The sequence below is a fragment of the Hemicordylus capensis genome, chromosome 5, assembly GCF_027244095.1.
Source record: "Hemicordylus capensis ecotype Gifberg chromosome 5, rHemCap1.1.pri, whole genome shotgun sequence".
Classification (NCBI taxonomy): domain Eukaryota; kingdom Metazoa; phylum Chordata; class Lepidosauria; order Squamata; family Cordylidae; genus Hemicordylus; species Hemicordylus capensis.
The window spans coordinates 247483374-247508467 of record NC_069661.1 but is presented as its reverse complement, the minus strand read 5'-3'; the positions used below and the strand labels follow the sequence as shown (position 1 = coordinate 247508467).

Here is a 25094-nt window from a genome sequence, read left to right as displayed (position 1 = left end):
TGTTCCCAGCCACCTAAAGATAGGGGCATAACGTTGCGCAGCCTCCCACGATATCCCAGAAAGTCTCTCCACCCCTCACCCAGGAGTAAGTCCCACCATCGTCCAGTGAGGCTTAAGCAGCAGCAGCAGCCTTCTACCAAGTCAGACCCTTCCTCCATCTAGCTCAGTACTGCCTACTCTGACTGGCAGCGGCTCTCCATGGATTCAGGCAGGAGTCTTTCCCAGCTCTATCTGCAGGCGCTGCCAGCAAGCTTCTCCATGCAAAGCAGAAGCTCTTCCACGAAGCGATGGATGGCCCTTCCTTCCCGCTTCCCGGGCACAGAATGGCAGGCACCCTTCCTTTATTGGCAACTCCAGTGTGCAGTTTAAGACTGCATTATATAAGGGAGCATTTGAAGGGCAGGTTTTTTAAAATCTTCAGAAGAGTCGCATTTTGTTTGTTTGTTCCCTGCACCAGAAGAGTAGGGACTATTGTCTTTTGATTGCTGGGAAGGGGACGCGACAATCAGATGCTTGCAGACCACTCTGTCATGATAAAGCACTGGACGTCTCTCCATTCCTTGCTACTATTAGCAGCAACTCCAAAAACAACCACCAAGGAACCTGGTGTTCAGTCTCGCACACAAAACGCACCCAGCCCACCAAAATCCAAGGCCAGGAGTAGGCTGCTGGGGTGGGGTGGGTGAAATCCTAGAGATATTGCACGGTGTTTGCATATTGCCTATATCCACTGCCGGCTTCGATTGGGAGGTCTTCACATACAGGGCCCCTGCAGTGATGGTTGCTCCCAGTCCCATCCCATAGACTTTTATCTCTCCCTCCCTAAACAGTTTTCTGTTTCTTGGGTTGCAATCTTCTTCGGGCGCGAATGGGAAGCAGGATCAAGGCAAGTACCACGTTGCAATTGGGAGCCGGAAGTGTTACCATCGCTTCCTCGAGTGTGTCTCCCCAGCCCCTTTGTGGGCCTTCTATTCTTCCGTGAACAACCTGCATAGAGAGCGTGAAGGGGCGGGAGGTTCTGGAACTCACTACGCCTGCGCGTGGGCGAAGCCCGTTGCCCGGGCGACCGAGTGGGCGGGGTATGTAAACAACCTCTCAGCCAGGGGTCCCGGGCGATCCGAGCGAGGCTGCGGCGGCGGGATGGTGAGAGCGGGGTGGGGTGCGGGGCTTGGCTTAGGCTTGCATTTTTTTGTTATCATAACTGTTTTCAATTTCTTGATTTTTAAAAATCTGGACTAAAAAGTGGAAATTAGTGGGGTGGGGTTGGATGAGCATAAATCTGCATTTGTAAGATTTGTTGCATATTTTATATGCAAGATAAGCATGCTGAATGCAAGCCTCATTTATTGAAACTCGTCCCCATACCACTTGCCCCCACAATTTCCAGATTCTTTCAGAAGCCCCCACTCTTGGTTTATGTGAATGACCTAACTGGATGTTTTGTTTTGTTTTGAGCCACTTCTCCCCCCCCCCCAACTCACCCTTCCTCCAAAGAGCTCAGGGCAGCATGCACAGACCTCCTCCCCACTCCCATTTTATGCTGCAAAACCCCCGTGAGTTGTAGGGTTGGGCAGTGATGACTGATCCAAACTTCAGAACTGGGTGGGGATTTGAACTCGGCTCTTCATTGCTGGCTGCACAGGGTTGCCAACATCCCATTGTTGGAATAAGGGACAAAGAGGGGGAATATGTGGGGAGGGGGGATCAGGGGCCTGAGTCGCACCACTGCTGTATGTGTTTTTGACCGCTTTCAATTTAAACTAGTTGCAACTGAGATTGCTTCTCCTCTGCTCGTTGATATAACCATGGTTTGCCGAGCTGGGCTAATATATACATAATTTAGGGCATACTTTTGTTTTCTAGAAAGAAAAGTTTTAGCGAGCAGTGATAGGTTTCATACACAAGCACTATCTAATAATCATCCCTTGAATGATGATGTAAGTCAGCAATAATTGCATTGATGGCTGCTAATGTCAGTGTCCCCAATACAGGGCCATATGGCAACCCTAGCAGCCCACGAGAACCACGGAGTACTCTGGGAGGGAGGGAGAAGAGAAAGGAGTTGAAGCTCATGAACGTCACCTGTATTTCATTATTAGTGAAAATAACTGATTTGACCTAAACCATAGGTTCTTCCCATTAGCTGAAAAAGAAGGGGCAAATGGTGTCCTGTAAGGGACAGACAATTTTGGACTCAAATAAGGGACATCCTTGCTGATAAGGGATTGTTGGTAACCCTACTCTGACCATTGAATGATATTGGCCTTTATGCAGTTCATGATTTAATATGGAGTCTCCGACCTTGAGTCTCCCGAAGTTGTTGGACTACAACCCCCATCATCCCCAGCTACAATGGCCAGGGCCATTGTGGTTGGAGATGATGGGAGTTGTAGTCCAACAACATTTGGAGACCCAGAATTGGGAACCCCTGAAATCATTTATCCATTTAGATTTAGGGACAGACTTTTTATTGCCTGTGCATTTGTGATGAGGTCTGGCTATAAGTCCAAAGGATATCTGTCTGTCTATCTATCTATCTATCTATCTATCTATCTATCTATCTATCTATCTGGCTTTGATCCTGAAACAAGAAGCTAAGGGGTGGAGTTTCATAAGCCAGAGGTGGAACCTTAGATGAGTAGGTGGAGACTGAGTGGAGATGGTCAAGTACTTGAAGCTAACAGGGAAGGCTGCTGACCCCTTAGCCCTTCACTCTGAGATTTTAGCCTTATTCTTGAGGAGCCTGAGAAGGAAGTTAAAACCTTGAAATGTCAAGTTAAATCCTTAATGTATGTATCCTTGACTTAAATCGCTCCCAAAGCTGTTGTTAGCTGCACACAGAGAAATGTACAGGCAGAAATTGTGCCCATAAGGTTTCCTCGATGGCTAATAACTGTTGGGCAATTTGGATTGGGGCCATGGAAGGAGGCCAAGGATTAGACCAGGCCTGCTCAGCTTAGGCCCCCCAGCTGTTTTTGGACGACAACTCCCATAATTCTCAGCCACAGCAGCCAATAGCCAGGGATTATGGGAATTGTAGGCCAACATCTGCAGGAGGGCCGAAGTTGAGCAGGCCTGGATTAGACCCTAACTTCCCTTGCGCCAGTCTCTAATCCCGATTGTCCACCTATTGCAGACAGTGTGGGGATCTCCCGTCATGGCGCTCCTGAGTAACAACTGGGTGCAGCAGGCGTGTGCTGCGGCACTAATCTCATCGCTCTGCTGAGCACCACTTGCAGCAGCAGCTGCAGCGTACAGGCACCATTTCAGTACATCTCCCTCCCCAACTCCCCCAGTTTCGGTCTCCCTTGTAGAAACATTTTCTAATGTGCCCTAGGTGAGCTGCTGTTCCGAAAAAGTCTGCAAAAGAACCCTTCTCCATGCGCAGTTCATCCCGTGCACGTCTCTGGATCAGAATGTGGCTGACCACCCACTTACTTAGCAGTCAGTGGCTTACTGCGCAGCGCCCCATGGGCCTTGTGGGCACCGCAGGAACTGCTGTATGCTTGTAACACAGCGTCCATGCAGTTGTGCAAATGTGGTCTTGCGTGAATGCAGGAATAGCATTGTGTAAATGCAGTTGTGCAGTGTCCAGCCCCTGAAAATAATGGCTGCCCATTGCACAACTGCATTGTGAAATTTCCTGCGTTTGCACAACTGTGTTGACACTGCATTATGAGCACACAGCACTTCCTGTGGTGCTCACAGTGTCCACGGCATGCTGCACAGTATGTAAGCATTTATGTCCATAAGTGTAAGCATTTATGTCCTGGCACAGCAAAGGACTGGAACAAAATACTGCATTTACCTGAATCCAAGACTAGGTTTTCCCCAAGTTCTTCAATGTTAGAAATCAAGGGATCTTCTTAAATTCAGAGTCCCCTTCCTTTTGGGTAAATATGGGTATAACCTATATTTAACCTGTATTTTTTGTAAGGGGGTAATCTTCGGTTCAGAATTGCCTTCTATTCAGGTATTTATAGTAAAATTACAGTATAAGGGGTTCTCAACCTTGGGGGCCCCAGATTTTGTTGGTCTACAACTCCCAGAATCCCTAGACATAGCCTTTATGGCTGGGGATTCTGGGAGTTGCAATCCAACAACATCTGGGGGCCCAAGGTTAAGAAACCCTTGGTCTACAGCTTCCCAGCTACAATGGCCAGAGGCAATTATGTTGAAGAATCAGCCATCAGGTGAGGGCAGAGGGTCTCTGGTCACAGTTCTGTAGTTCTTAGTCCTAGCTGAATTTCTTAGGGTGCAATCCTGTGCATGCTTACCAGGGAGTAAGTTGTACTTAACACAATGGGACTTACTTCAAAGTAAACATGCATAGGATTGTGCTGCACAGCAATGTTTTAAAATAAGCAGTCGATTTAATGAATTCAGAGCCTGAAGGATCCCCAGTGCCTGAAATATTGGTGGTGGCATCTTGGAGTTCACAATACTGTTTTTCCAGCTTTGCCTATTTAATTATGACAACTGCACCTTCTGACTGTCTGTTCTTTTTCCTTTGAACATTTAGGGTCCTAAAAAGAAAAAGGTAGGTAGGCTGTAGATGCAGAGACTATTAGCTATATATATATGTTATAGTTATTATACTGGAGTCCAAATACTGATAACTAAATGCCCATTTAGTTGCAATACACAATATCTTTCATCCCAGGAATTATTAAGTTAAATGTTCTGATTATTATTGGCAGGCAAAAGGGGGGGCTTATTTAAGATATTTCAAGACCCTGAACAGTTTTCTCCCCAGAGGGGTATTGCTGCCCCAGTCCGGCTGACCCCAAAGACTTAGCCTATATAGTCTTTGGTCTAGTTCACATGATCTTGAATGAGCCTGCTTTCCCCACAAACTTGTGTGTCCCCCTTCTCTCTCTTCTTTCTCTGCACCAAGGAGAAGGTTGCAAACTTCCACTTTGGAACTAACCACACTTCCCTGTTCCATCCAAGCTCAGGGAACTGTGGTTAGTTCTAACTGTGAATTGTTAACTGCATTAGCAAACCACAATATAATCCTGACTTCTCATGTTGCTTTAGGTTTCTATAGGAATATGATCTATGCATTAAGAAGAAATTGAGAAAGTTCCCGTCATTGTTCAGGGAATACTTTAATAGCAAGTGGGGTCTGCGAAACAAATTTTGGGTCTCAGTAGTACCTCCTGTTGCACGAGCTTCTGACTTCTCAGTGTTCCTTTATAGCAGGGCCCTCCAGCTGTTGAAGGACTACAGCTCCCATCATCCCCAGCCACAGTGGCCAATAGTGAGGAATGATTGGGAGTTTTAGTCCAACAACAAGGGCTGCAGTTGTTCAGCCCTGCTTTATAGCCATGAATACTTCATTCACATATATGTTACAAGGGGCTTTACTCATTTTGTAATGTGTATGTTATGGAAAGACACTTCCCATATACTCCCCCTCCACACCTGTACCTCGGCTTGGAGGGTCAGTATTACTGTAGTTCCATCTCCCTACAGAAGATCCTAAATTAGATTACTTCAATGTGCAGTATGTGGAGTCGACTGTAACAAATGCAAACTACAACTAGAAAGGAGCTAACTGGGATTAGGGAATGGGATGTCTTGCCCAGTGGCTCTTGGTCTATTTCTGAGGGCAGTTCAAAATGCTGGTGCTGATACTCAAAGTCCTTTCATGAGGCAAGGTGAGGCAGAGGCTTCAAGCGGCAAATTATTGAGGTGCTAGTGGGATGGCAAGATGCCTCTCGCCGCCTCATGTGCCTTCCATTGCCGATGGCCATTGAAGCTGCTCTCTGTCGGAGCCACTTCTTTGCAAAGAGCTACTTCGAGACCATCCTCTTCCTCCTCCCCACATTCCTTGTAAGAGTAGGATCGGTTGCTCTCTACTCCATGCTCTCTTTGCAAAGTTTGCAAGAAGCACAAGGGTCAGTTTTGAAGGGGAGCTGGCCCCCGCCAGGGGCATAAGGTAAGGTAGCATTTGGTGCCTCACCTCAGGCACTGTAATGCCTTGGATCAGTCCTGGAAGTCCTATATGGCTTAGGGCCTGGATACCTGAAAGAATACCTTCTCCCATGCCAGCATGCTGTGGGATGCTACTGGATGCTATGGGGTGAGGCTGTAGCTGAGCAGTAGAGCATCTGCTTTGCATGCAGAAGGTCCCAGGTTCAATCCCCGACATCTCCATGTAAGGCTGGGAAAGATCTCTATGTGAAACCCTGGAGAGCCAAAGCCAGTCAGAGTAGACAATTCTGAGCTAGATGAACCAATGGTCTGAGTCCGTGTAAGGCAGCTTCTTATGTATCTAATCTGTCCGTTCACTGCATTCACCACCAGAGCTTTTTCTCCAGTGCTTCTGCCATCCGAGCTGAGGCAGGAGGCATGGAAATGAGAGAACAGACCTTCTTAGTGGTGGCAACCTGCTTCAGGGATCTTCTTCCCTGTGAAGCTTCCAGGTGGCTACATTAATGGTCTTTAGGCCCCAGGCAATGACCTCTTTATTTTCCCAGGCTTTTAACTTTGGACACATTTCAGTATGTTCACTGCTGCCTTTATCCTGCAGTTTTTAAATGTTCAGGTTGATAGTTTCTACATTAGATTTTTATAAGGCAGGTTCACACAGCCGTTAAAATCAGAGTAGAAGGTGGGCTGCTCAGATTTACATGATCATCAGAACCCATGCAGTTCAGTGTTAACAAGTGCAAAGTGATTCATATTGGGGCAAAAGCCCCCAACTTCACATATACAGTGTTGGGGTCTGAACTGTCAATGACTGACAAGGAGACAGAGGTGGAGTCATGGCGGACAGCTTGTTGAAAGTGTTGACTCAGTGTACAGCAGATCATTAAGAAGAGGATTGAAAATGGAAATGCTCTTATATTATATTATAATGCTCTTATACAAATATATGGTGCAGCCACATTTGGAGTACAGCATACACCTCTGGTCACCGTATCTTGAGGACATGTTCTACAAGGACATTGTAGAACTGGGAAAGGTGCATGCCGAAGAGGGCAAACAAGATGATCCTGGTGCCTGGAGCACCTTCCTTATGAGGCAAGGCTACAGCAACTGGGGCTTTTTCATTTGGAAAAGAGGCTACTAAGGGGAGGCATGATAAGAGCTGTATACAATTATGCATGGGGTAGAGAGAGTGGACAGAGAGAACATTTTCTTCCTCTCTCACAGCACTAGAACCAGCGGTCAACCCATGAAACTGATTTCCAAGAAATCTAGGACTGACAAAAGGAAGTATTTTTCCCCACTGTGTAATTAATCTATGGAATTCCCTGTTACGGGATGTGGTGATGTCCATTAACTTGGATGGCTTTAAAAGGGGCTTAGACAAATTCACGGAGGACAGGTCTATCAATGGCTACTAGTCTGGTGGCTATAGGCTACCTCCAGCCTCAGAGGTCCCCCTGGATACCAGTTGCAGGGGAGCAAAAGCAGGAGAGAGGGCATGCCCTCAGCTCTTGCTTTGGGCTTCCCGGAGTCATCTGGCGGGCCACTGTAGTCCACAGGATGCTGGACTAGATAGGCCTTGGGCCTGATCCAGCAAGGCTGTTCTTATTTTATACATTTCCTTCCAGCCCAGGTTGCTTGTGGCAAGGATATCCAGCTTCTGTATCTAGTTTTACAGAGGGTGGAGCAGACCAGATCCCACTTGCCCTGGCTGTCCAGTCATGAGAACCATGCCCCACTCCTACCAGGACTAGCCTACTGGCATTCGGCACACCCTCATCTATGTGGCAACCATCGAGAGCTGTGTTTTCAGTGGCTGCCGTTCATGGAGGAACTAGCCTTCAAAGCACACTCTATGCTCCTGAAACTGGAGCAGGGTTGTCCGGGTTGGGGTCTACCGCCTTCTTCTTTGTGGCCTATGGAAGGGCACCCACTGACTTCATGAAACTTTGGCAGGGAAGAGGATGCTGGGAATGCATCCTGGTCGTTAGAGGACCTTCTTTAAGGGTGCGGACTTGAAGCTGACAATTTCAGCAGAAAGGGGTGGGGGAGAGGAGACTGGGGCAGAAGGGGGTGGGGGAGAGGAGAGGTGGGCAGAATTGGGCAGGGGGAAGGAGATTGGGGCAGAAGGGGGCGGGGGAGAGGAGACTGGGGCAAAAGGGGGCGGGGGAGGTGGACAGAAGGTGGGGGAAGTGTACTGCCACACAGAAGCTCTGTGTGGGTTCAGCTAGTGTGTATGTATGTGTATATATATATATATATAAACTTGTATATAATAACACTAATTTCCTTTTTGCATTTAGTCCGCTGGCAGCGGTGGTAAAAAAAAGAAACTTAGCAAAGCTGAGCGGCTCAGGTTGCAAAAAGAGGAGGACGAGAGAAGAATGATTGAGGAAGGTACAGTGCATTGCACACTTTATCTCTTATTCCAGGGGTTCCCCACCTTGGGTCCCTAGTTATTGATCATCCCCCCCGCCCCCATACATCTCTGTCTGTTTGGGTTGCTATGGAATGATGATACAGGAGTCACAGGGGTAACTTTCTATAAAAAAACGGGGAAAGTTAAAACTGCACATTTCAAAACTTAAATCAAACCTGAAAAATGAGGTTAGGTTCCTGGGTTAGGTTTATTTAACTTTTAAATCTCCAGCCACGCAACAGAGAAATTACACCAGCTGCTCATTCGTTGGGGTGGCAGTTTAAAATTTAAAAAGCTTTAACTTTTAAATCCAAATTGGGCAAAAGAGAAGCCACTTCTCAGCTGAGAGACAGCTTCTTTTTTATTCAGTTGCAATTTAAAAGTTTAAATTAACATTTAAATCCCCAACCCCATAGCTGAGAAGCAGCATGGGCTGCTCCTTTGCAGGGTTAAAGATTTAAAAGTTAAAGGGGTTTTCTTTTTAATTTTAAAATCCAAACCAGAAAACTCTGTGAAAGATCAAAACTACCTCCCTTGATAGCTAAATTTCTGTCCCAGGAAGTCATCTATGAAAGTTCAAAACCACAAAAGCGAAACCTGTGACATGTAACGATGTCCTGTAATGGTGAGCTTGTCATTGCAACAATGTGCCCATATTCTTTTAAACATATTACGCTCGTTCACATGATTACAATTAGGTAGGACAAGTGTTCTGCCTAGTTTGGGAGCTGTGTTCACTCATGCAATCATCTGCGAGGTAAAAAGCAAGGTTGGAGGGGGAGGAAGTGATAATCTGGGAGAGAGGAGTTGGGCCAGATGGTATTTCGTCCTACCTCAATAGCAGGGGACAAGAGCTGGGGAGGACAAGCCCAGTAATTATTTCATTGTCTTGCTGACAATCTTATTTCCAGAGGAAGCCCGATTACGAGCTGAACTAGAAGAAGCTGCCAGGATTGAAAAGGAAAGGATTGAAAGAGAGAAGACGGAACTACTGGAGGCTAAAGTCAGTACACCTATGCATACACACCATCAGTTATCGCAGGCTTTGCAGGCTGTGTTTCTAAATGTCTATAACTTATTGGGCTGGGCTGGAGGGCATTTTCTCGGATCCAGCCGATTATGCCAAAGGCAGCAAGTGTGTGCTTGGCTGGCCTCCTCCACCCTTGTATGTCCACATGGGGTGGAATGTTCAAATCTAGCCTCCTTGTGTGAAATCCAATGTTTGTCTCCCTGAAAAAAAAGTCTGGTAATCTGGTTTTGATCTGCTTGTGTTAGATTTCACGTGCATAGACTGTATTTCTTCCAGGGACTGCCAAAGGCTCCCCCACCCCACCCCACTATCACCCCTTTCTCTTTGGTCATCTGGACTCTGGGTGCCCCATGTTGCTGCGCCATGCCATTGCGACCTGTTTCCGCCGCCAGTCATGAAAGTTGCTAGCCTTTGCAACCCCCACTGCCTGCCCATGCTACCACTGCAGCTGGCCTGCCTCCTTTGGCCAGCTGCAACACAGTCTTCGTCATGAACCCCACCACCCACTGAGATCATCAGGAGAGGTCTGTCTGCATTTGCCACCGGCTCATCTGGCAGCTACTCGGGGATGGGCCCCGAGGCTTTGGAATGTGCTCCCTAGTGAAATAAGAGCCTCCCCATCTCTGACAGCTTTTAAAAAGTCTTTAAAGACACATCTGTTCACCCAGGCTTTTAACTGATTGTTTTGATTGTTTTAATGTTGTTTTTAGAATATTGGTTTTTATTTTTTTTTAATTGTTGTGTTTTAAATTTCTTGTTTTTGTTTTTAACTAATGTTTTACCTTTGTTTTTATCTTGTAAACTGCCCAGCGACGTAAGTTTTGGGCGGTATAAAAATATGTTGAATAAATAAAATAAAATAATAATGTCATGATGCCGACTTGTGCCAGTGACATCATTAATGACATTAGACTATGACATGGCCCAGCCTGGCAAAGGGAAGAAGGATGGGTGGGCGGGCAGAACATGAGTGAACAGCAGGTGAGTGGTGGGTTGTGGCAGCAGTGACAGCAACAGTGATAGGGGCCCATCCCAGATCTCATCCAGGGAGTGTCCTCATCGTCGTTACATTACTGCTGACTGCACATGGATGTAGAGGGCCAGATCAGGAGAGAGGGCCAGATCAGGAGAGAGGTGTCATCTGATCTGGACCATTGTCAGTTCGTTGTAAGAACAGTTTTGGAACCGTTTCCTTTCAATTTCCCTTGCTACTTAAACCACTTTGAGATCTTTGTTGTTGTTGGGAAGTGGCATATAAATGTTCTTAATAATATTATTAAGAGTTTTTATCCAGTTCTTCAGCAGGGAAAGACTCTGCAAAATGAACCATAACATCAACATATTTAAAACCATGCAGTGCAAAGTCTTTTCCGCCACTCATAGATTCAAATGCCTCTATAGATTGAAAGTTTTCAGTGTACAAACAATGAAATTAAGTTGTTAAAAAGTTGCTAGTTTGCATACTTCTTAATGACTTTGATGATGATGTTCTTTTGAAGAGCTGGATGTAGCTTGGAATGCACTGGACCTTTTGGGGCTATTTTCTGAATACTTCCTTTTTTAAAGATATCCTTTTAATTGTGTATTATCAATTGCAGAAACAAACATATGGCACAATTAAAATTCCAATACAGAATAAATGAGCCCCATGTTTTCAGCTAGTTCAACACAATTCACATAGCCATTCCTTCATCATGTTATGTGTCAACTTACCCATCTCAGATTTATTTATTTAGTTGACATTATTTCTATACTGTCCCAAACTTGCGTATCTGGGTGGTTTACAATTAAAATAATTTAAACATTAACATCATTAACATTAAAATCGTTTAAAACCCAACATTAAAAGTATTAAAACTATAAATCTAATTAAAAGCCTGGGTGAATAAATGTGTCTTCAGTGCCTTTTTAAAAGTTGCCAGAGATGGTTGAAATAACACGGAATGCATTCCAAAGCCCTGGGGCATCAACGGAGAAGGCCCACCCCTAAGTAGCTGCAGACGAGCTAGTGGCAACTGCAGACGAACCTCTCCAGATCATCTTAATGGGCAATGGGGCTCATGGTGAAGAAGCCTTTCTCTTAAATACCCAGGGCCCAACCATTTAGGGCTTTATAGGTAATAACCAGCACCTTGTATTTTGCCCAGAAACTTATCAGCAGCCAGTGTAGCTCTTTCAACACATGAGCAATGTGGTCTCTCTTAGATGATCTAGAGACCAACCTGGCCGCTGCATTCTGGACCCGCTGCTGTTTCTGGACTACATACAAACAGAAGTGCTCTAACCCCTGGACCCTGGGGCTCCAGCCCATGGCCTACAAGGCCCGGGGTGGGGTGGGCCTCCTGCCGCCACAAGCCCCCCGCCACCGCCACGAGCCCTCCACCCCACCGACGCCGCGAGCCCTCGTCTTCGAGATGTCAGTCACCCATGTGGGGGGTGAGGCAAATAGGCCTCCCTCTCGCCCGTGGTGGCAGTAGTGGTGGGCAGAGTGGGAACAGTCGACCCTCCAGCTCAGGTGCGCCTGCGCAGTTCGAATGCAGTGTCGCAAGCCTGTGGGTGTCATTATGAGTGGATGTATTCTGTTACGGATGATTTTCTTCTCTGTGTTGCTTCAGTGAGATTCTCTTGTTGCACTACAAATGCATACTGAGAGCCGCACATTCTTTAGATTTGGCTGGAAGTTGGGAAGAGCTGTGTCATTAGCAGAAGGATGTGATTCCTTGTGGTGTCTACGCCTGTACGACTGCTCCCATCTCCTGTCAGGCTACTTCCCACAACTTGAATATTTGTTTCACTGATATATTGCATCTGTGGGCTCCCAAATCCCCGCCCTTGCCTCATGGCCTCTAATTCCTCTTTCGACCTCAGTTATGGGGGAGTAGATGGTAGGAGTGAGGAGATTAAATGACTGAGAAGTCCTGTCTCCTCAGGCTTCCTGCCTCTGGCTCTTTCTGAGCACTTGCCAAGAGTATAATGGAGTTCACTGCTCTCCTCCTCATTGGCTCACTGCCCTCTACTCCTCACTCCTCATTGGCTCACTGCCCTCTACTCCTCACTCCTCATTGGCTCACTGCCCTCTGCCTCTCCTCCTTATTGGCTCTCTGTCTAAAAACTTCCAGGTAGTTGCTGCAAATCTCATGGGAAACTGAGCCCCAGGAACTGGTCCTCCCACGAGACCACGCGTTGGCTGGTGTCCAGGTGCTCCATCTCCTTTCCTCTTTGCATGCCTGGTCAGCTACATCCCTGCTGTTTCAGCTGCTACAATGGCTGATCTCTGGCTCTGGCCTGGCCATGTCCCACCACCACCACATGGATGGACATGGTTGCTCCTGGCCAATTGCCACCATCGATGGTCTGCTGGGTGCTCCACAGCATCTTTCTTCCACAATTTATTTATTTATTTTGATTTATATACCGCCCTTCCAAAAATGTCTCGATGACAGTGTACATGCAGTTGTCAGACAATCTCCTGTCTAGGTCCTGACCAGACTCAGATTACTTCAGCAAGGCTGCTGCATCATATGTTTTCAGACCATGCCCGGAGATGAAGGTTGTTTATTTATTATATTTTTATCATGCTCTCCCTTTAAGCAGCACTAGATACATGATCGACTTCCCCCATTTTATCCTAACAACAACCCTGTGTGGTAGGTTAGGCTGAGAGTAGGTTACCAGCCCCAGGTCATCCAGGAAGCCTCATCAGGTCCTCGTGTTTCATGCAGGATCAAGATCGCCGAGGGCTTGAACTTGTGGAGCTTGAGGTGCTCGAAGAAAACTTTTTGACTGCAGCTCAGTGGAAGGAGAAATTTAGAGCCTCTGCTAAGGTATGATTGGCTTTCAAATCACCCTGCATTTACAACCAGAGGATATTTGCCCTAAACTTTGGTTTTCTTAAGGAAAATGCAAAGAGAGAAAGAATGAGAATGAGAATCAGCAAAGTATTGTAAAGGTTTTGAAGACCAGCAGAAAGCTTCAGCAGTGGCATTGGAGTAGTACCAGAATCTACAAACTCTGAATGTTTTGGAACATGTCTGGATGGAATTTTGCATTTCAGAATGTTGTCAAGGTGCTTTAGGTTGTGCTTCGTTCTGAAGAAAAGAGTGGGGGGGTTGAGTTCAGACGCCTGTGAGGGCCCACCTTTTTAGAAAACTGCACTCCTTGATTCAAAGTGCGAGAACACTGTGGTTGTTCAGTGATGAAGGAGTGGCACTGTGTAGATGCTCAGAGACAAATGTGAGCATATGAAGCTGCCTTATTCTGAGTCTGATCTTTGGTCCATCTAGTTAAGTATTGCCTCCTCTGACAGGCAACAGATCTCCAAGATTTCAGGCAAAGGTTTTCAGAATGTTTTAGCTGGAGATGGGGGAAGTCCTGCAGAGTAGGGTAAACTGGATGGGAACCAGAGTTCAGTCCCAGGCAGGGGCAGCCCTTTCATGAGGCGAGGTGAAGCAGTTGCCTCTGGGGCCAGATTATTGGAGCATCAGCAGGACAGCAAGATACCCCCTTGCCCCTGCCATCAGAGCAGCTCTTAGGGACTGATTTGACCCTTTTAAGCTTTGCAAAGAGCACCTCTCCTCACACTCCTTGCAAATCTTGCAAGACGCACAAGGAGAGAAGGAAAGGCTGCTGGAAGCCCCCCTGCCCCTTGCACCAGTTTCAAAAATTGCAAAGGTCTGTTTTGAAAGGGGGTTGACCAGGGCTGGGGAGCAAGGCAGCATTCATTCATTCATTCATTAAATTTATACCCCGCCCAGAAACCTACGTCTCTTGAGTGGCCTCATTTGGCACCTTGCCTCACTCACCTCAATAATGTGGGCCACCCTGGTCCCAGGAATGATGGCGCTGGTGCCCTGAAGACAAGTAGATCTTAGCTCGCAGGTCCTGAAATGGCCCTCTTTAATGAAGGCCAAAGACGATGCTTTGCAGAAGACCATAAACTAGGGTTGGCCAACGTGAGGCTCTCTAGCTATTGTTGGACTACAACGCCCCACCACCACCACCACCACCACCACCACAGTGTATTGCGGTGGGGGATGATGGGAGTTGTAGTCCAACAAACAGTTGGAGAGCCTCAGGTTAGCCACCCTGCCATCAACCATATTCATCTATGTCCATTTCAAAGCCCTCCCCTTCCCACACCCTTCCTCCTACCTTTGTGTTGCAATAAGTATTGTGTATCTTATTTTTTGCCAGTGGGAGCACTACACAGGCTGTGATGGGAGTCCAGACCCAACAATCCCCCAAGAAATCAACACTTTCATGAGCTTGTGGAAAGAAGAGAAAGATACCGATATTAAACATGTGGTTGAGAAAGGCAACAAAGTGCTGGAAGTAAGTGATCCTAGCAATCATCTGTAGTAGTCACACTCAGGGGAGCACCGAGGTAATTTTGGTGCCCAGACCTGAAGGGCTTTCGAGTCCCCCCACGGTGAGTTAAAACTGAGAAGCTAATTTTTAAAAAAGAGTTAAACCTATTCCTGCCTCCAAAGACTAAGGGGAGGCCTTCCTGCCACCACCCCATCACCACTGCTGCCCTGTGGTGCTGAACTGTGGCGCCGAAAATTTCAAGCATTCTAGCTGCACCATGTGCATGCCCAGGGGGTGTGGGGGTGGGGTGGGGGGTGAGCCGATCAGGCCTCCCCGACCCCCGTGGTTGTGGCGTCAGCTGGTGGAGCGGGAGCAGCCACTAGGCTCAACTGTGCAACCCAGTGGCCCTTGAGAACTGCGAGGAAGCTCCATGTGCCTGCTCAGCCCAGCGGCCACTCCTGCTCCTATGCCGCTACCAAGGGTGGGGAAAGGCCTGCTCGGCTCACACCCACACACCCCACACCCCAGCCGCACACATGGCATGGCTAGAATTCTTGGAAGTTTTCAGCATGGCGGTTCGGCACTGCAGGGCAGCGGTGGGGTGGGGTGGCGGCAGGAGGCCCCCCTGGGTCTTTGGAGGCTCCCCTGGACCTTGGAGGCCACGAACTGGGTCCCCAAGGTCCTGGGGTAAGAACGCCTCTGGTCACACTACTAGTCATTTGCCAAATGGCAAACAGGAACAGTTGATCATAGGAAATGCGAAAAGCAACTTGAGATGCAGCCAAGGAAGATGTTTCTTGGAATTTAAAAACACATCCACATTTACCCATATTTTGCCATATCCATGGGACTTACTCCCACATGGGAGATCTGCAAAGGCAGACAACTAAAGGAGACGCTAGAGGCATCTTCCCAACTTCCAGCTTCTGATGTTAGAGCAGTTTTTAATAATGGTTAGCAAACCTTATGACTGTGAGAGGGGTGAGGAGGTAAGGGAATAGGGGCACCCACTGTAAATGTGGCTAGCCTCCCTTTGGCTGGTCATCGTCAGGGGGACGGGCATGTTTCTGGGTTCATCGTTGTGCGGGGACCTTTGCTCCCGCATCGTCCAGAAGCAGCCAGTTTCCCAACACCATCTGGCAAGAAAGCATCAGAAACCCACCAATGAGACTTGCAATCAGTCCCGAGTCCAGCAAGGCAGAAGCTCCGTTTAGTTGCTGCGGACCCAGCAAAGGCTTGCTCCGTGTGGAAGGGTGAGATAGTAACCAGGAGCCTGGTCCCTTCCTTGAGCTCGGGCAGTCCCAGATCCAAAGCTGGTGTCTGAGCTGGCCTCTCCCTCCTCTTGAGTTGACCCACGGGGGGGGGTGTCCCCTGAGTAGCCAAGCTCCTAGGGTTCTGGGGCTAGGACAGGAGGTCCACTGGGTGGCATCACAGCCCCAGGGCTCCCTATATCTATCAGGCCTCTCAAGGGAGCCCTGGGGCTGTGCCTGGGGGTTTTGCTGGGTTATGCTCTTCCTTCTCCAAGAGGGTCAGCTTTGGGTTAGAGGCTGAGTGGATGCTGACATTTACCCATTTTATAGAACTGAGAGTAAGCCAGCTTAGGGTCCATTTGAGTTAACAGCAGTTCCAGCTGGAACCCATCGCATAGTTTATCGTTCTGTTCTAATATGTTGCTCTTTGCAAAACCAGAAAGAGAGCAAACACAGCTCCCTTTGCTCAACCTTTAACCGAAAGATGTGGCTTTACCAGCCAACACGGAAAGTGTGATGTCTTCCAGTTGATCGAGAGGTTAGAGTTTTATATCCTGGACACCCCTTTCCATGAGCTGAGTGCAAGTGATGTGGAGCAATACCAGGACACCATTCTGCACCTGCAGACTCTTCTCCACCAGAAATATGATGAGGCAACAGAACAACTGCTGAAGGTAAAGAGATTCTTATTAAGGCCGTGCAAGAAAATGTTGGTGCCATTATTCAATGTGCATTTGTTATTTTAAAAGAAAGACAATTTAAAAAAATTAAAATGCAATTTGTTTAATTATTGGTTCAGTTGTACTAGTATTCAGTTTATAGGTAATTTGAACCATTTTTGTTTCCCACAGTTGGTTCCTTAACTGGTGTTGGGGCAGGTGGCAGGACTTACCTGTAACAGCAGTGGGCTCTTCCCCGGCTTTTTAAAACTCTTTTTTAACATTGAAAAGGCCTGGAAGAGTTCCTTTTAGAGGCCACTGGCTGGCAGTTGCCATTTTGTTTTCACAAACCATTCTGGATGTTGTCCTACATGTTGTTCTCAACACAGGGCTGCCACTGAAAACAGCAGCACTGTGTTCCCCCGTCCCCACATGAGCTTCCGGGACCTTCTGAGGACACAGAGATTAAAAAATACTAGAACTCCTCTCCTGATGACTGGTGCTACAATTCCTTAGCTTGGCATATTAGTATCCTTTGTTTCAATGATCTTTTCAGCAAGCTAGTAGTTATGCCGAATCCGAAAGTGGAAACATGGAGGTCGTCATCAAAGAGGCTGGCATCACGTTGTGCATTTGGGCAAATCTCAAGAAGAACCCGAGGTACACAGTCTGAAAAGCTGGCCATTGCCTTTCTGGTGTTGGAGACACTGCCGCACGGCCTGGTCCCATATCATCGTCGGCGAGTACCCTTAAACGTATACAGTCAGGATGGCACGGCTGTTGGACGATGGTGACATGGCCAGTCACCCTGGCCTGACATCCGTCCTGCATTCAGGATATTTTACACTGACCATAAGTTTAAATGTCCAGTCTTTTCTTCCAGGGAAGCCTCCCAAGCAGTGTCCCCTCTAACAGAAAATCCCAGATGTTGTGGACTACAACTCCCAGCACCCTCAGCCAAAGCCCACTACAGCTAGGGATTCTGGGAGTTGTAGTCAACAACATCTGGGATGCCCTCTTACAGGGAACACTGCTTCCAACGCAGGAGATTCTGTGTCTTTTTATTGATAGGGTTCTCCCTGTCTCTCTTTATTCCCTCCTCTCTCCCCCGCCTCTCCTTGCCTCAGCTTTAACTTGAGCTGAGTGGGGCTGGTCCTTAGAGATGCAGCTGTGGTTGGATCTGCCCCAGCCTGCTCTGCCCCACCAGCCCCAGCCTCACTGACTACATCAGCTTCCATCCCCACCGCCAGTGGCCTTGGAGCCTGCACAGCAGCTGCTGATCCAGCTGTCCCCCATGGCGTGCTCTGCTTTGGCTGCGCTCAGTGGCTGGGCTCTGTTCTTCCCTGGGTGAACAGCAGTGGAGAGCATCCCAGCTGGAGCTGCACTGCCCTCCTGCCAAGTAGAGTGCACCAGGGGGATGGCTGGGTCAGGAGCACAGCTGATGAGGTGGGGCTGGCGGAACTGGGGACAGGGAGATTCCAGGCTGGCATTTCCGTGCTGCCACCACAGGTGTAAGGCTTGGGATCACGTGGGCCTTGGGGAGATGGCCTCTAGTTGTTGATATCCAAAGGACAGCCCTGGTTGAGAGTATTCCCCCACCCTGTCCACCATGTTGTTTCAAGATGGCAGCCACTCAAAGTATAGATTACACGCCTTTGTAACTCATGTGCTGACAGTTGGGTACAAATCAAATGCACAGCACATTGGGAGGGGGTCCTAGGTAACAGCCACCATGTTAAAAGAAGCAGAAAGTAGGCTCCATTTATTCTACTTAGAACTACGTGTACGGACAATAAATCGTTTTATCCCAAGCCTAGTTGGGCCAGAAGGCATGTGACCTTCATAAAGTAATTCTTTGCAATCCCCAAGATTGTCCCTGTGGAAACACTGGGAGTGCGCCTTGACCTTGTATGATCTCCCACTTGATCTTGTATCAACCATGATATCATAATTGTATCATGACCTTGTATCAACCATGACCTTGTATCATGATACCTCACCTTGTATCAACCATTATATCATAATTATATCATGATCCTGTATCAACCATGACTTTGTATCATCATCCTTGACCTGGTATCCACCATGGTTTCATAATTGTATCATGACCTTTTATCAACCATGACTTTGGACCGGGTCTCACGATCAGTGAGACCCGGTTTGTGGCGGTGAGCGGGGAGGGAGCCCTGGGCGGCCGGATTGGCCGCCCACACGATTGTCGGCACCGTGACGGAGCCGGCGGTGGCTGGGGGGAGTGGGGTCCAATTGGCCCCCGCAGGCTCCAGCATGACCTGTGCGAGCACGCAGGGCATGCTGGCGAGACCCCCGGAGCCAGGAGGCGGCTTTTCACCTCCCCTCCCGGGGAGGTCTCCTCGTGAGTAGCCGCGGAGCTGCGCCACGGCTACTCACGATCCAATAGCCTGGGTTTGCGGAGCGCCCGCTTTGCTAACTCGGGCTAAGGGGCAGGTTACTTGAGCTGGTTAGCCGCTCAAAAGCCACCAGGCTCACAGCCGAGCCCGGTGATTCTTACAATTAGCAAAAATCGGGCTAGGCTCTCCTAGCCCGATTTTTGCTAATCGTGAAAATAGCCCCTTTTTATCATCATACTTGACCTTGTATCCACCATGATATCATAACTGTATCATGATATTGCATCATGACCTTGTATCAACTCTGATTTTTATCATGATCCTTGACCTTGTCTCATGATATCATTACTGTCTCATGATTTCATGATTGTATCATGACCTTGTATCAGCCATGACCTTGGCCTTGTGTGCTACACCATTTCTGTCACTTATCAGCACAGCGCTTGTGTATAAAGCTCTTGAGAATGGGATTGAGAATGGCTTATTTGTAAGCTTTACTAAATAAGTATATGCCATTGACATTGCTGCCTTTTGTAGAACAACATTCTGCTTTCCATGCCTTGCAACCAGGTTCAGAAGTCAAACCTTTTATAACGAAGATAAGGAGCCATGCAATGGGTTTGAGATCCCCAAACAACTAGCCGTTTGCGACATTGCGGTGCGCATCCTGCACACCCACTATGACCATATATCCCCCTTACGGGCTTTCCCGAAAGAGCTGCCAGACCTGGACATTCCAGTGCCTGTACGGGCAGTGCCTGAGATCACTGTGCAAGAGACAGAAGAAAGGGCTCGAAAGACCTCAGAAATAAGTTGTTTGGAAAACGTCGTTGGGCACACCTTAAGGGAACCACAGGTACAGTTGGGTGAGGGGAAAGGACAAAACAACAGCGTGAAGGAGCTGAAATATAGTACATAAAAACAAGACAGATCCTGATAATATAACCAAAAACAAAATGACCAAACATTTATAACAATACATAGGTACAAACAATAGAACAATAATATTGAGATCTATGAGACCGCAACAGCTATCCAATATTATACGCTGTTTCAATGTGTCTTTTTCAAGTGTCCTATAAGTTCAATCAATCTTGGAAAAGTGTCAGCAGTGGTGTCCTGCTATTGTTTTTCTGTTGGACAATGGGTATTTCTCAGAGGGAATCCATCAGTTGTTTCCCATCATCTGCCATCTGTCCATTCTGTCTCCTTGAAGATTTCCAACAGACTATATGAATATGAATGTTTGGTCATTACATCCTATTTATCTATACCATAGGAACATAGGAAACTGCCATATACGGAGTCAGACCATTGGTCCATCTAGCTCAGTATTGTCTTCACAGACTGGTAGCGGCTTCTCCAAGGCTGCAGGCATATATAAATTATTGATCTTCTTTCAATATAATTTATATCCACATATTTAATGGTGGGGTTTTTTTTTTACATTTTATATCCTGCTCTTCCTCCAAGGAGTCCAGAGCAGTGTACTACATGCTTATGTTTCTCCTCACAACAACCCTGTGAAGTAGGTTAGGCTGAGAGAGAAGTGACTGGCCCAGAGTCACCCAGCTAGTATCTTGGCTGAATGGGGATTTGAACTCGGGTCTCTCGAGTCCTAGTCCAGCACTCTAGCCACTACACCGTGCTGGCTTTTCCCCATGCTGTTTGAGGGTATATTATGAGGGGAAAGGGCAACATTGTTGGTGCATTGCAGTGAAGAGGCTGTTCGAGACGAGACTTGTTCTCATGACCATAAACTGGGCAGGACAAGAGTCCTACCCAGCCTTGGGAGCTGTGTGCATTCCTGTGTGCATTCTGTGTGCATTTGATGGTGTGCAGCAGTGCTCCCTCCAATTTATGTCATCTCTGTGCTGACTGAGGTTTGTTCTGGGTGGCAGTATCAAGGCACCATGTGTGCGCGTGCATTCAGAATGGGGCCTTCCTGATTCAACCTGAGCGGGATCTAAAATTAACTGAGCGGACATCAGAAAACTTGTGAGCCTGCGCACATGCACACGCTTTAGAGGGAACAGTGGTGTGCAAGTAAAAACCTTGGTAGGAAGCGTGGGAAGTGACCCATATGGGAGCCTTGCGCTGGGTAGGAAGGCTTTTCCTCTGGCCTCATTGAACAGCTGAGTACAGGTGCTGAGCAGGACAGTGCTGCCCTTCCCAGCACAAGGTTCCCACACAGTCACTTACCCCTCCTCCTACCTAGGATTTTACTTGCACACGATAAAAATTAGGAGTGGGCATCACTCCCAAAGCTGGCAGGATGCTTGTCTTTCCCAGTGTATGGTCATGAGAACAAGCCTACTGAGCTGTGAATCAGGAAGTCACTGGTTGCATTTGTGCTAAGAACGTAAGAAGAACCCTTTGGATCTTCCTTGGGTCCAAAGAGCCTTTTTAGTTCAGACCAAAGAGAACTGGCCACAGCTCAATAGAAGAGTATACACTTTCCCTTCAGACGGTCCCAAGTTCAATCCCTGGCACCCTCAGGTAGGACTGGGAAAGACCCCTGACTGAAGCCCTGGAGAGTTGTAGATTGAGGTTCTCAACCTGGGGTCCCCAGACGTTGAACTACAACACCCATAATCTCCGGCCACAATAGCCTTTGTCCTGGGGCTGATGGGAGCTGGGGACCCAAAGCTGAGAACCCTTGGTGTAGATAACAGCGAGCTAGATGAACCAATGGTGTGAACTCAGTAAAAGACAGGTTTGTATATGTTCATATCTGTGTAGATCCAGCTAATCCAGGACCCTGTTTCCCACCGTGGCCGACTTGGGACTTCCAGGAAGTCCACAAATAGCACAAAGGCAACAGCCCTCCCCAGCAACTGCAATTCAGTAACCAGTTGCCTCTGTAGCTGGAGGTTCCCAGTAGTCATTTTGATTGTGAGATTTGTTCCCCCTTGAATTTTAATTGTGTGCCCCAGTGGAAGCCAATCTTGGCTGAGAAGTCAGGTAGAAATAATAAGATGGGTATTATTGTCTATCAATCTATCTGAAGTGTGTGTTTGGTCCACAGACCTTTCCACAATCAAGATATAGCACTGAAATACAGAATGTTACAAATAATATCTTCCAGTTAATCTTTTGAATAGCAACACAGATAAACACAAAACACCTCCTATATTTCATAAGCTATAGCACAAACCTCCCAAGGTAGAATTTTAAATATCCACAACTAAAAATTAACTGTCTTTAAAATCATTAAATGGTTTGTTATTAACCAATTAGGATTCTGTTTCACAGCAATAGTGAAATATTTACAGTAGTTGTATTTTCAGCTGCTGCTCTTTCTGAACCAGCCAAGAGATATGAAACAGAAAGCTCCCTTGTCCTGCCAGGGGATGAGGGAGTTAAAGTGGATTAATAAGATGTTTCCTCGTATTGTGTTCCCCACACTATGGGAAACACCTGTATTGGGCAGCAGCAATATAGGAAGATGCTGAAAGGCATCATCTCATACTGCACGGGAGATGGCAATGGTAAACCCCTCCTGTATTCTACCAAAGAAAACCACAGGGCTCTGTGGGCGCCAGGAGTCGACACCGATTCGATGGCACAACTTTAGTATCGTTATAAAAAGTATATTCTTCCAAAATAGTGCACAGTGGCAACCTGGTTGTTTTGAGAGCTGGCCTTGTGGTTGCAAGCATGACCTGTCCCCTTTGCTAAGCAGGGTCTGCCCTGGCTTGCATTTGAATGGGAGACTCCATGTGTGAGCACTGTAAGATTTTCCCCTTAGGGGATGGTGCCAGTCTGTGTAGACAATACTGAGCTAGATGGACCGATGGTCTGACTCAGTATAAGGCAACTTCCTATGCTTCTATGAATTGGGAATGATGAAGAATGCCCTAGCACTATGTGCAGTAGCTGCATTTAATTGGGTGTGACTGGAAATAGTCTGGCTCCATGCAGAGGGGCAGCCCAAGGTACTGCAATGCCTGAGACTAGCTACCAAATGCTGTCTTGCCCCACAACCCAGGGTGTGGGCATCCCACTTTCAGCTGACTCTTACAAGCTTTGAAAGTGGCATGAGAGGTGGGGAGGAGGGTGGTTGCCAGTAGCTTCCTCTTCTCTCCTTCTGCTCCTTACAAACTTTGCAAAGAATGTGGGGAGAAGTGCTCTTTGCAAAGCTTGCCAGGGTTGGTCCTGAGGAGTCTTGGTCCTGAGGAGATTGGTCCTGAGGAGATTGGTCCTGACGAGCTGCTCCAATGGGGGTAGCGGGGGACATCTTGCTGTCCTGCTGTCACCCCAAGAATCTGCCACCCGAGGAAGCTGCCTCACCCTGCCTCATGGAGGAACCACCCCTGACCACACACGAAGGCTAGCTGGGTGTTTTGAACTGGGCATGGTGAGCAGCCTCCTTGCACAATAGGCTCTCTCTCTCTCAGCTACTTCTTGTGAGGATGAAACTAGGAGAGGTGCGGAAGGAAAGCCATGTAAGCTGTCCCGAACTCTTTGGAGGAATAGTTGAATGGAAATATGAGGTAGAACAATAAAACAAGGACATATGTGATAGATATGCTGTTCTGGAATATAAATGTAAAAATAAAGATTCAAGTGAATCGCTCCCCTGACCAGCAAGTTGATCAGCCTTTTTGATCCCCTGACCAACAGGTTGATCAGCCTGATCCCCGATCAGCCTTTTTGCTGATATTTTGCTTAAGATGTGGATGGCCTTGGAGAGGGCCACCCATGTGCTCACAAGGTATTATGCTGTAAACTGCAGAAGTAGGAAAGGTTGCTGTAATGCTGGTCTTAACCCTGACTTTGTTTTGTATGTTTGTTTCTCTTACCTAGAGTCATATAAGCACTCCTTCTTTGCAAGGGACCAAAAGCTCCACCCTCAAGCTGGAAAGCTCCAGAGACTCTTTCGACAGGAAATCTGCAATCATCCGTTCCATTTCTAGAGGTACCCGGTCCAACCATCTAAGCTTTGCTGCACAGTGGCCCCTGTCTGATATCTTGGAGCACAACCCACCTTTGAGTACAAACCGTGGGAGCGATCCCTGTCAGACATGATGAACTTCTGCCGCCCCCACACCCCACTTTTTTGTCCTCACCCTCATTGGAGCATTCATAATTGGTGCAGCTGACTATTACAGTGAATGGGAGCCCCCTCTGAGCCCCCCATCAAGGGCCTCGGTGACCCCGTTAAGCACAGCGATGCGAGTAGTGAGAGGCAAGTCCGTGCCCTGCAAGTTTATCAGGAAAGGTCTAGTTTGATGCTTCTCTCTAATCACAGTTTCTCAACCACCGGTCCCTGGACCACTGCCGGTCCCCGAGGGGTTGAGTGCCAGTCCCTGACTAGGAGTCAAAACCCGCCCCCCCCAACTGCAATCAAGGTTCCCACTAATACAGGACGAAAGTAGAAAAGCATTTTCTACAGGCTGCAGGCAGGAACCAGCCCCTGATGAAGCTTGTGGCGAAACAGCTCTTTATCCCGGGGTGGCTGTCGTGGTTTCCCCCTCATTCAACAAATTCCATTCAGGACACATTCAACAAATATTCACAGTTTTCATGTTGGGAAGCAGAAACCGTGTATGTGCAGAGAAGTGTCCTGAATGGAAGCCACAGGTTTCTGAATGGTTTTTGAAGATCTGGGGGGGAAGCTGTGGCAACCTGCTGTGCAAGAAGCCCAGGTCTTTACTCAAGCTGGGGGTTTTGAACTGGAAATGATGGGGCACTATCTCGGCTCAACTTGAAAGGATACGTTAGAATGGGGAACAATGGCTAGCTGGTCACATCGCATTTGGCTGTTGTTTTATTTAGCTCAGGTTTCCTCTTTGCAGATTGTGGAAGACGAGGGCGAGCTTGAGGACTGCGTGGTGGATTTGTATGGTTTTCTGCTAAAAACAATGGCTGACTTCCTGTGTAGTGCTGTGCATGCTCAACGAACAAAATTGTGCTAGTGCAAGAAGATAGCATTGCTGTGCTGCTGCGTGGAGGTTTTTTTGGAACGGCGCTGTTGCGCAATAGTACAAAGGTTCCCTGCAAAATATATAGGGCAAATATATAGTTTGCGCTAGTGCAGCACTAGTCTGGAGGGCAAGCTCCCAGTATAGTGCAACCAGCTAGTGCAGCAGCCTTGCACAAGTGCAGCATTGCCCA

General features: G+C 47.6%; 1 protein-coding gene across 10 annotated transcripts in view; it reads left to right on the top strand.

Moving 5' to 3' along the window:
* The first annotated feature begins 918 nt into the window (after window positions 1-918).
* DNAI7 (dynein axonemal intermediate chain 7) overlaps window positions 919-25094 on the top strand; it is a 51728-nt gene continuing 27552 nt past the window's right edge. For 7 of the 10 annotated variants that reach the window (XR_008307572.1, XM_053251432.1, XM_053251426.1 and 4 more), the window contains exons 1-10: window positions 919-1143; window positions 4523-4540; window positions 8244-8337; window positions 9271-9362; window positions 13112-13213; window positions 14583-14720; window positions 16474-16620; window positions 17162-17265; window positions 19545-19830; window positions 23784-23895. Coding sequence is in view for 9 of the 10 variants with exons in the window: in XM_053251432.1 (XP_053107407.1) it covers window positions 1141-1143; window positions 4523-4540; window positions 8244-8337; window positions 9271-9362; window positions 13112-13213; window positions 14583-14720; window positions 16474-16620; window positions 17162-17265; window positions 19545-19830; window positions 23784-23895 (1096 nt within the window). In the remaining variant the exon portion in view is untranslated. Of the gene's footprint in view, window positions 1144-4522; window positions 4541-8243; window positions 8338-9270; window positions 9363-12508; window positions 12588-13111; window positions 13214-14582; window positions 14721-16473; window positions 16621-17161; window positions 17266-19544; window positions 19831-23783; window positions 23896-25094 lie in introns of all 10 variants that reach the window. The other 3 variants (XM_053251433.1, XM_053251428.1, XM_053251427.1) reach the window with 3 other exon arrangements.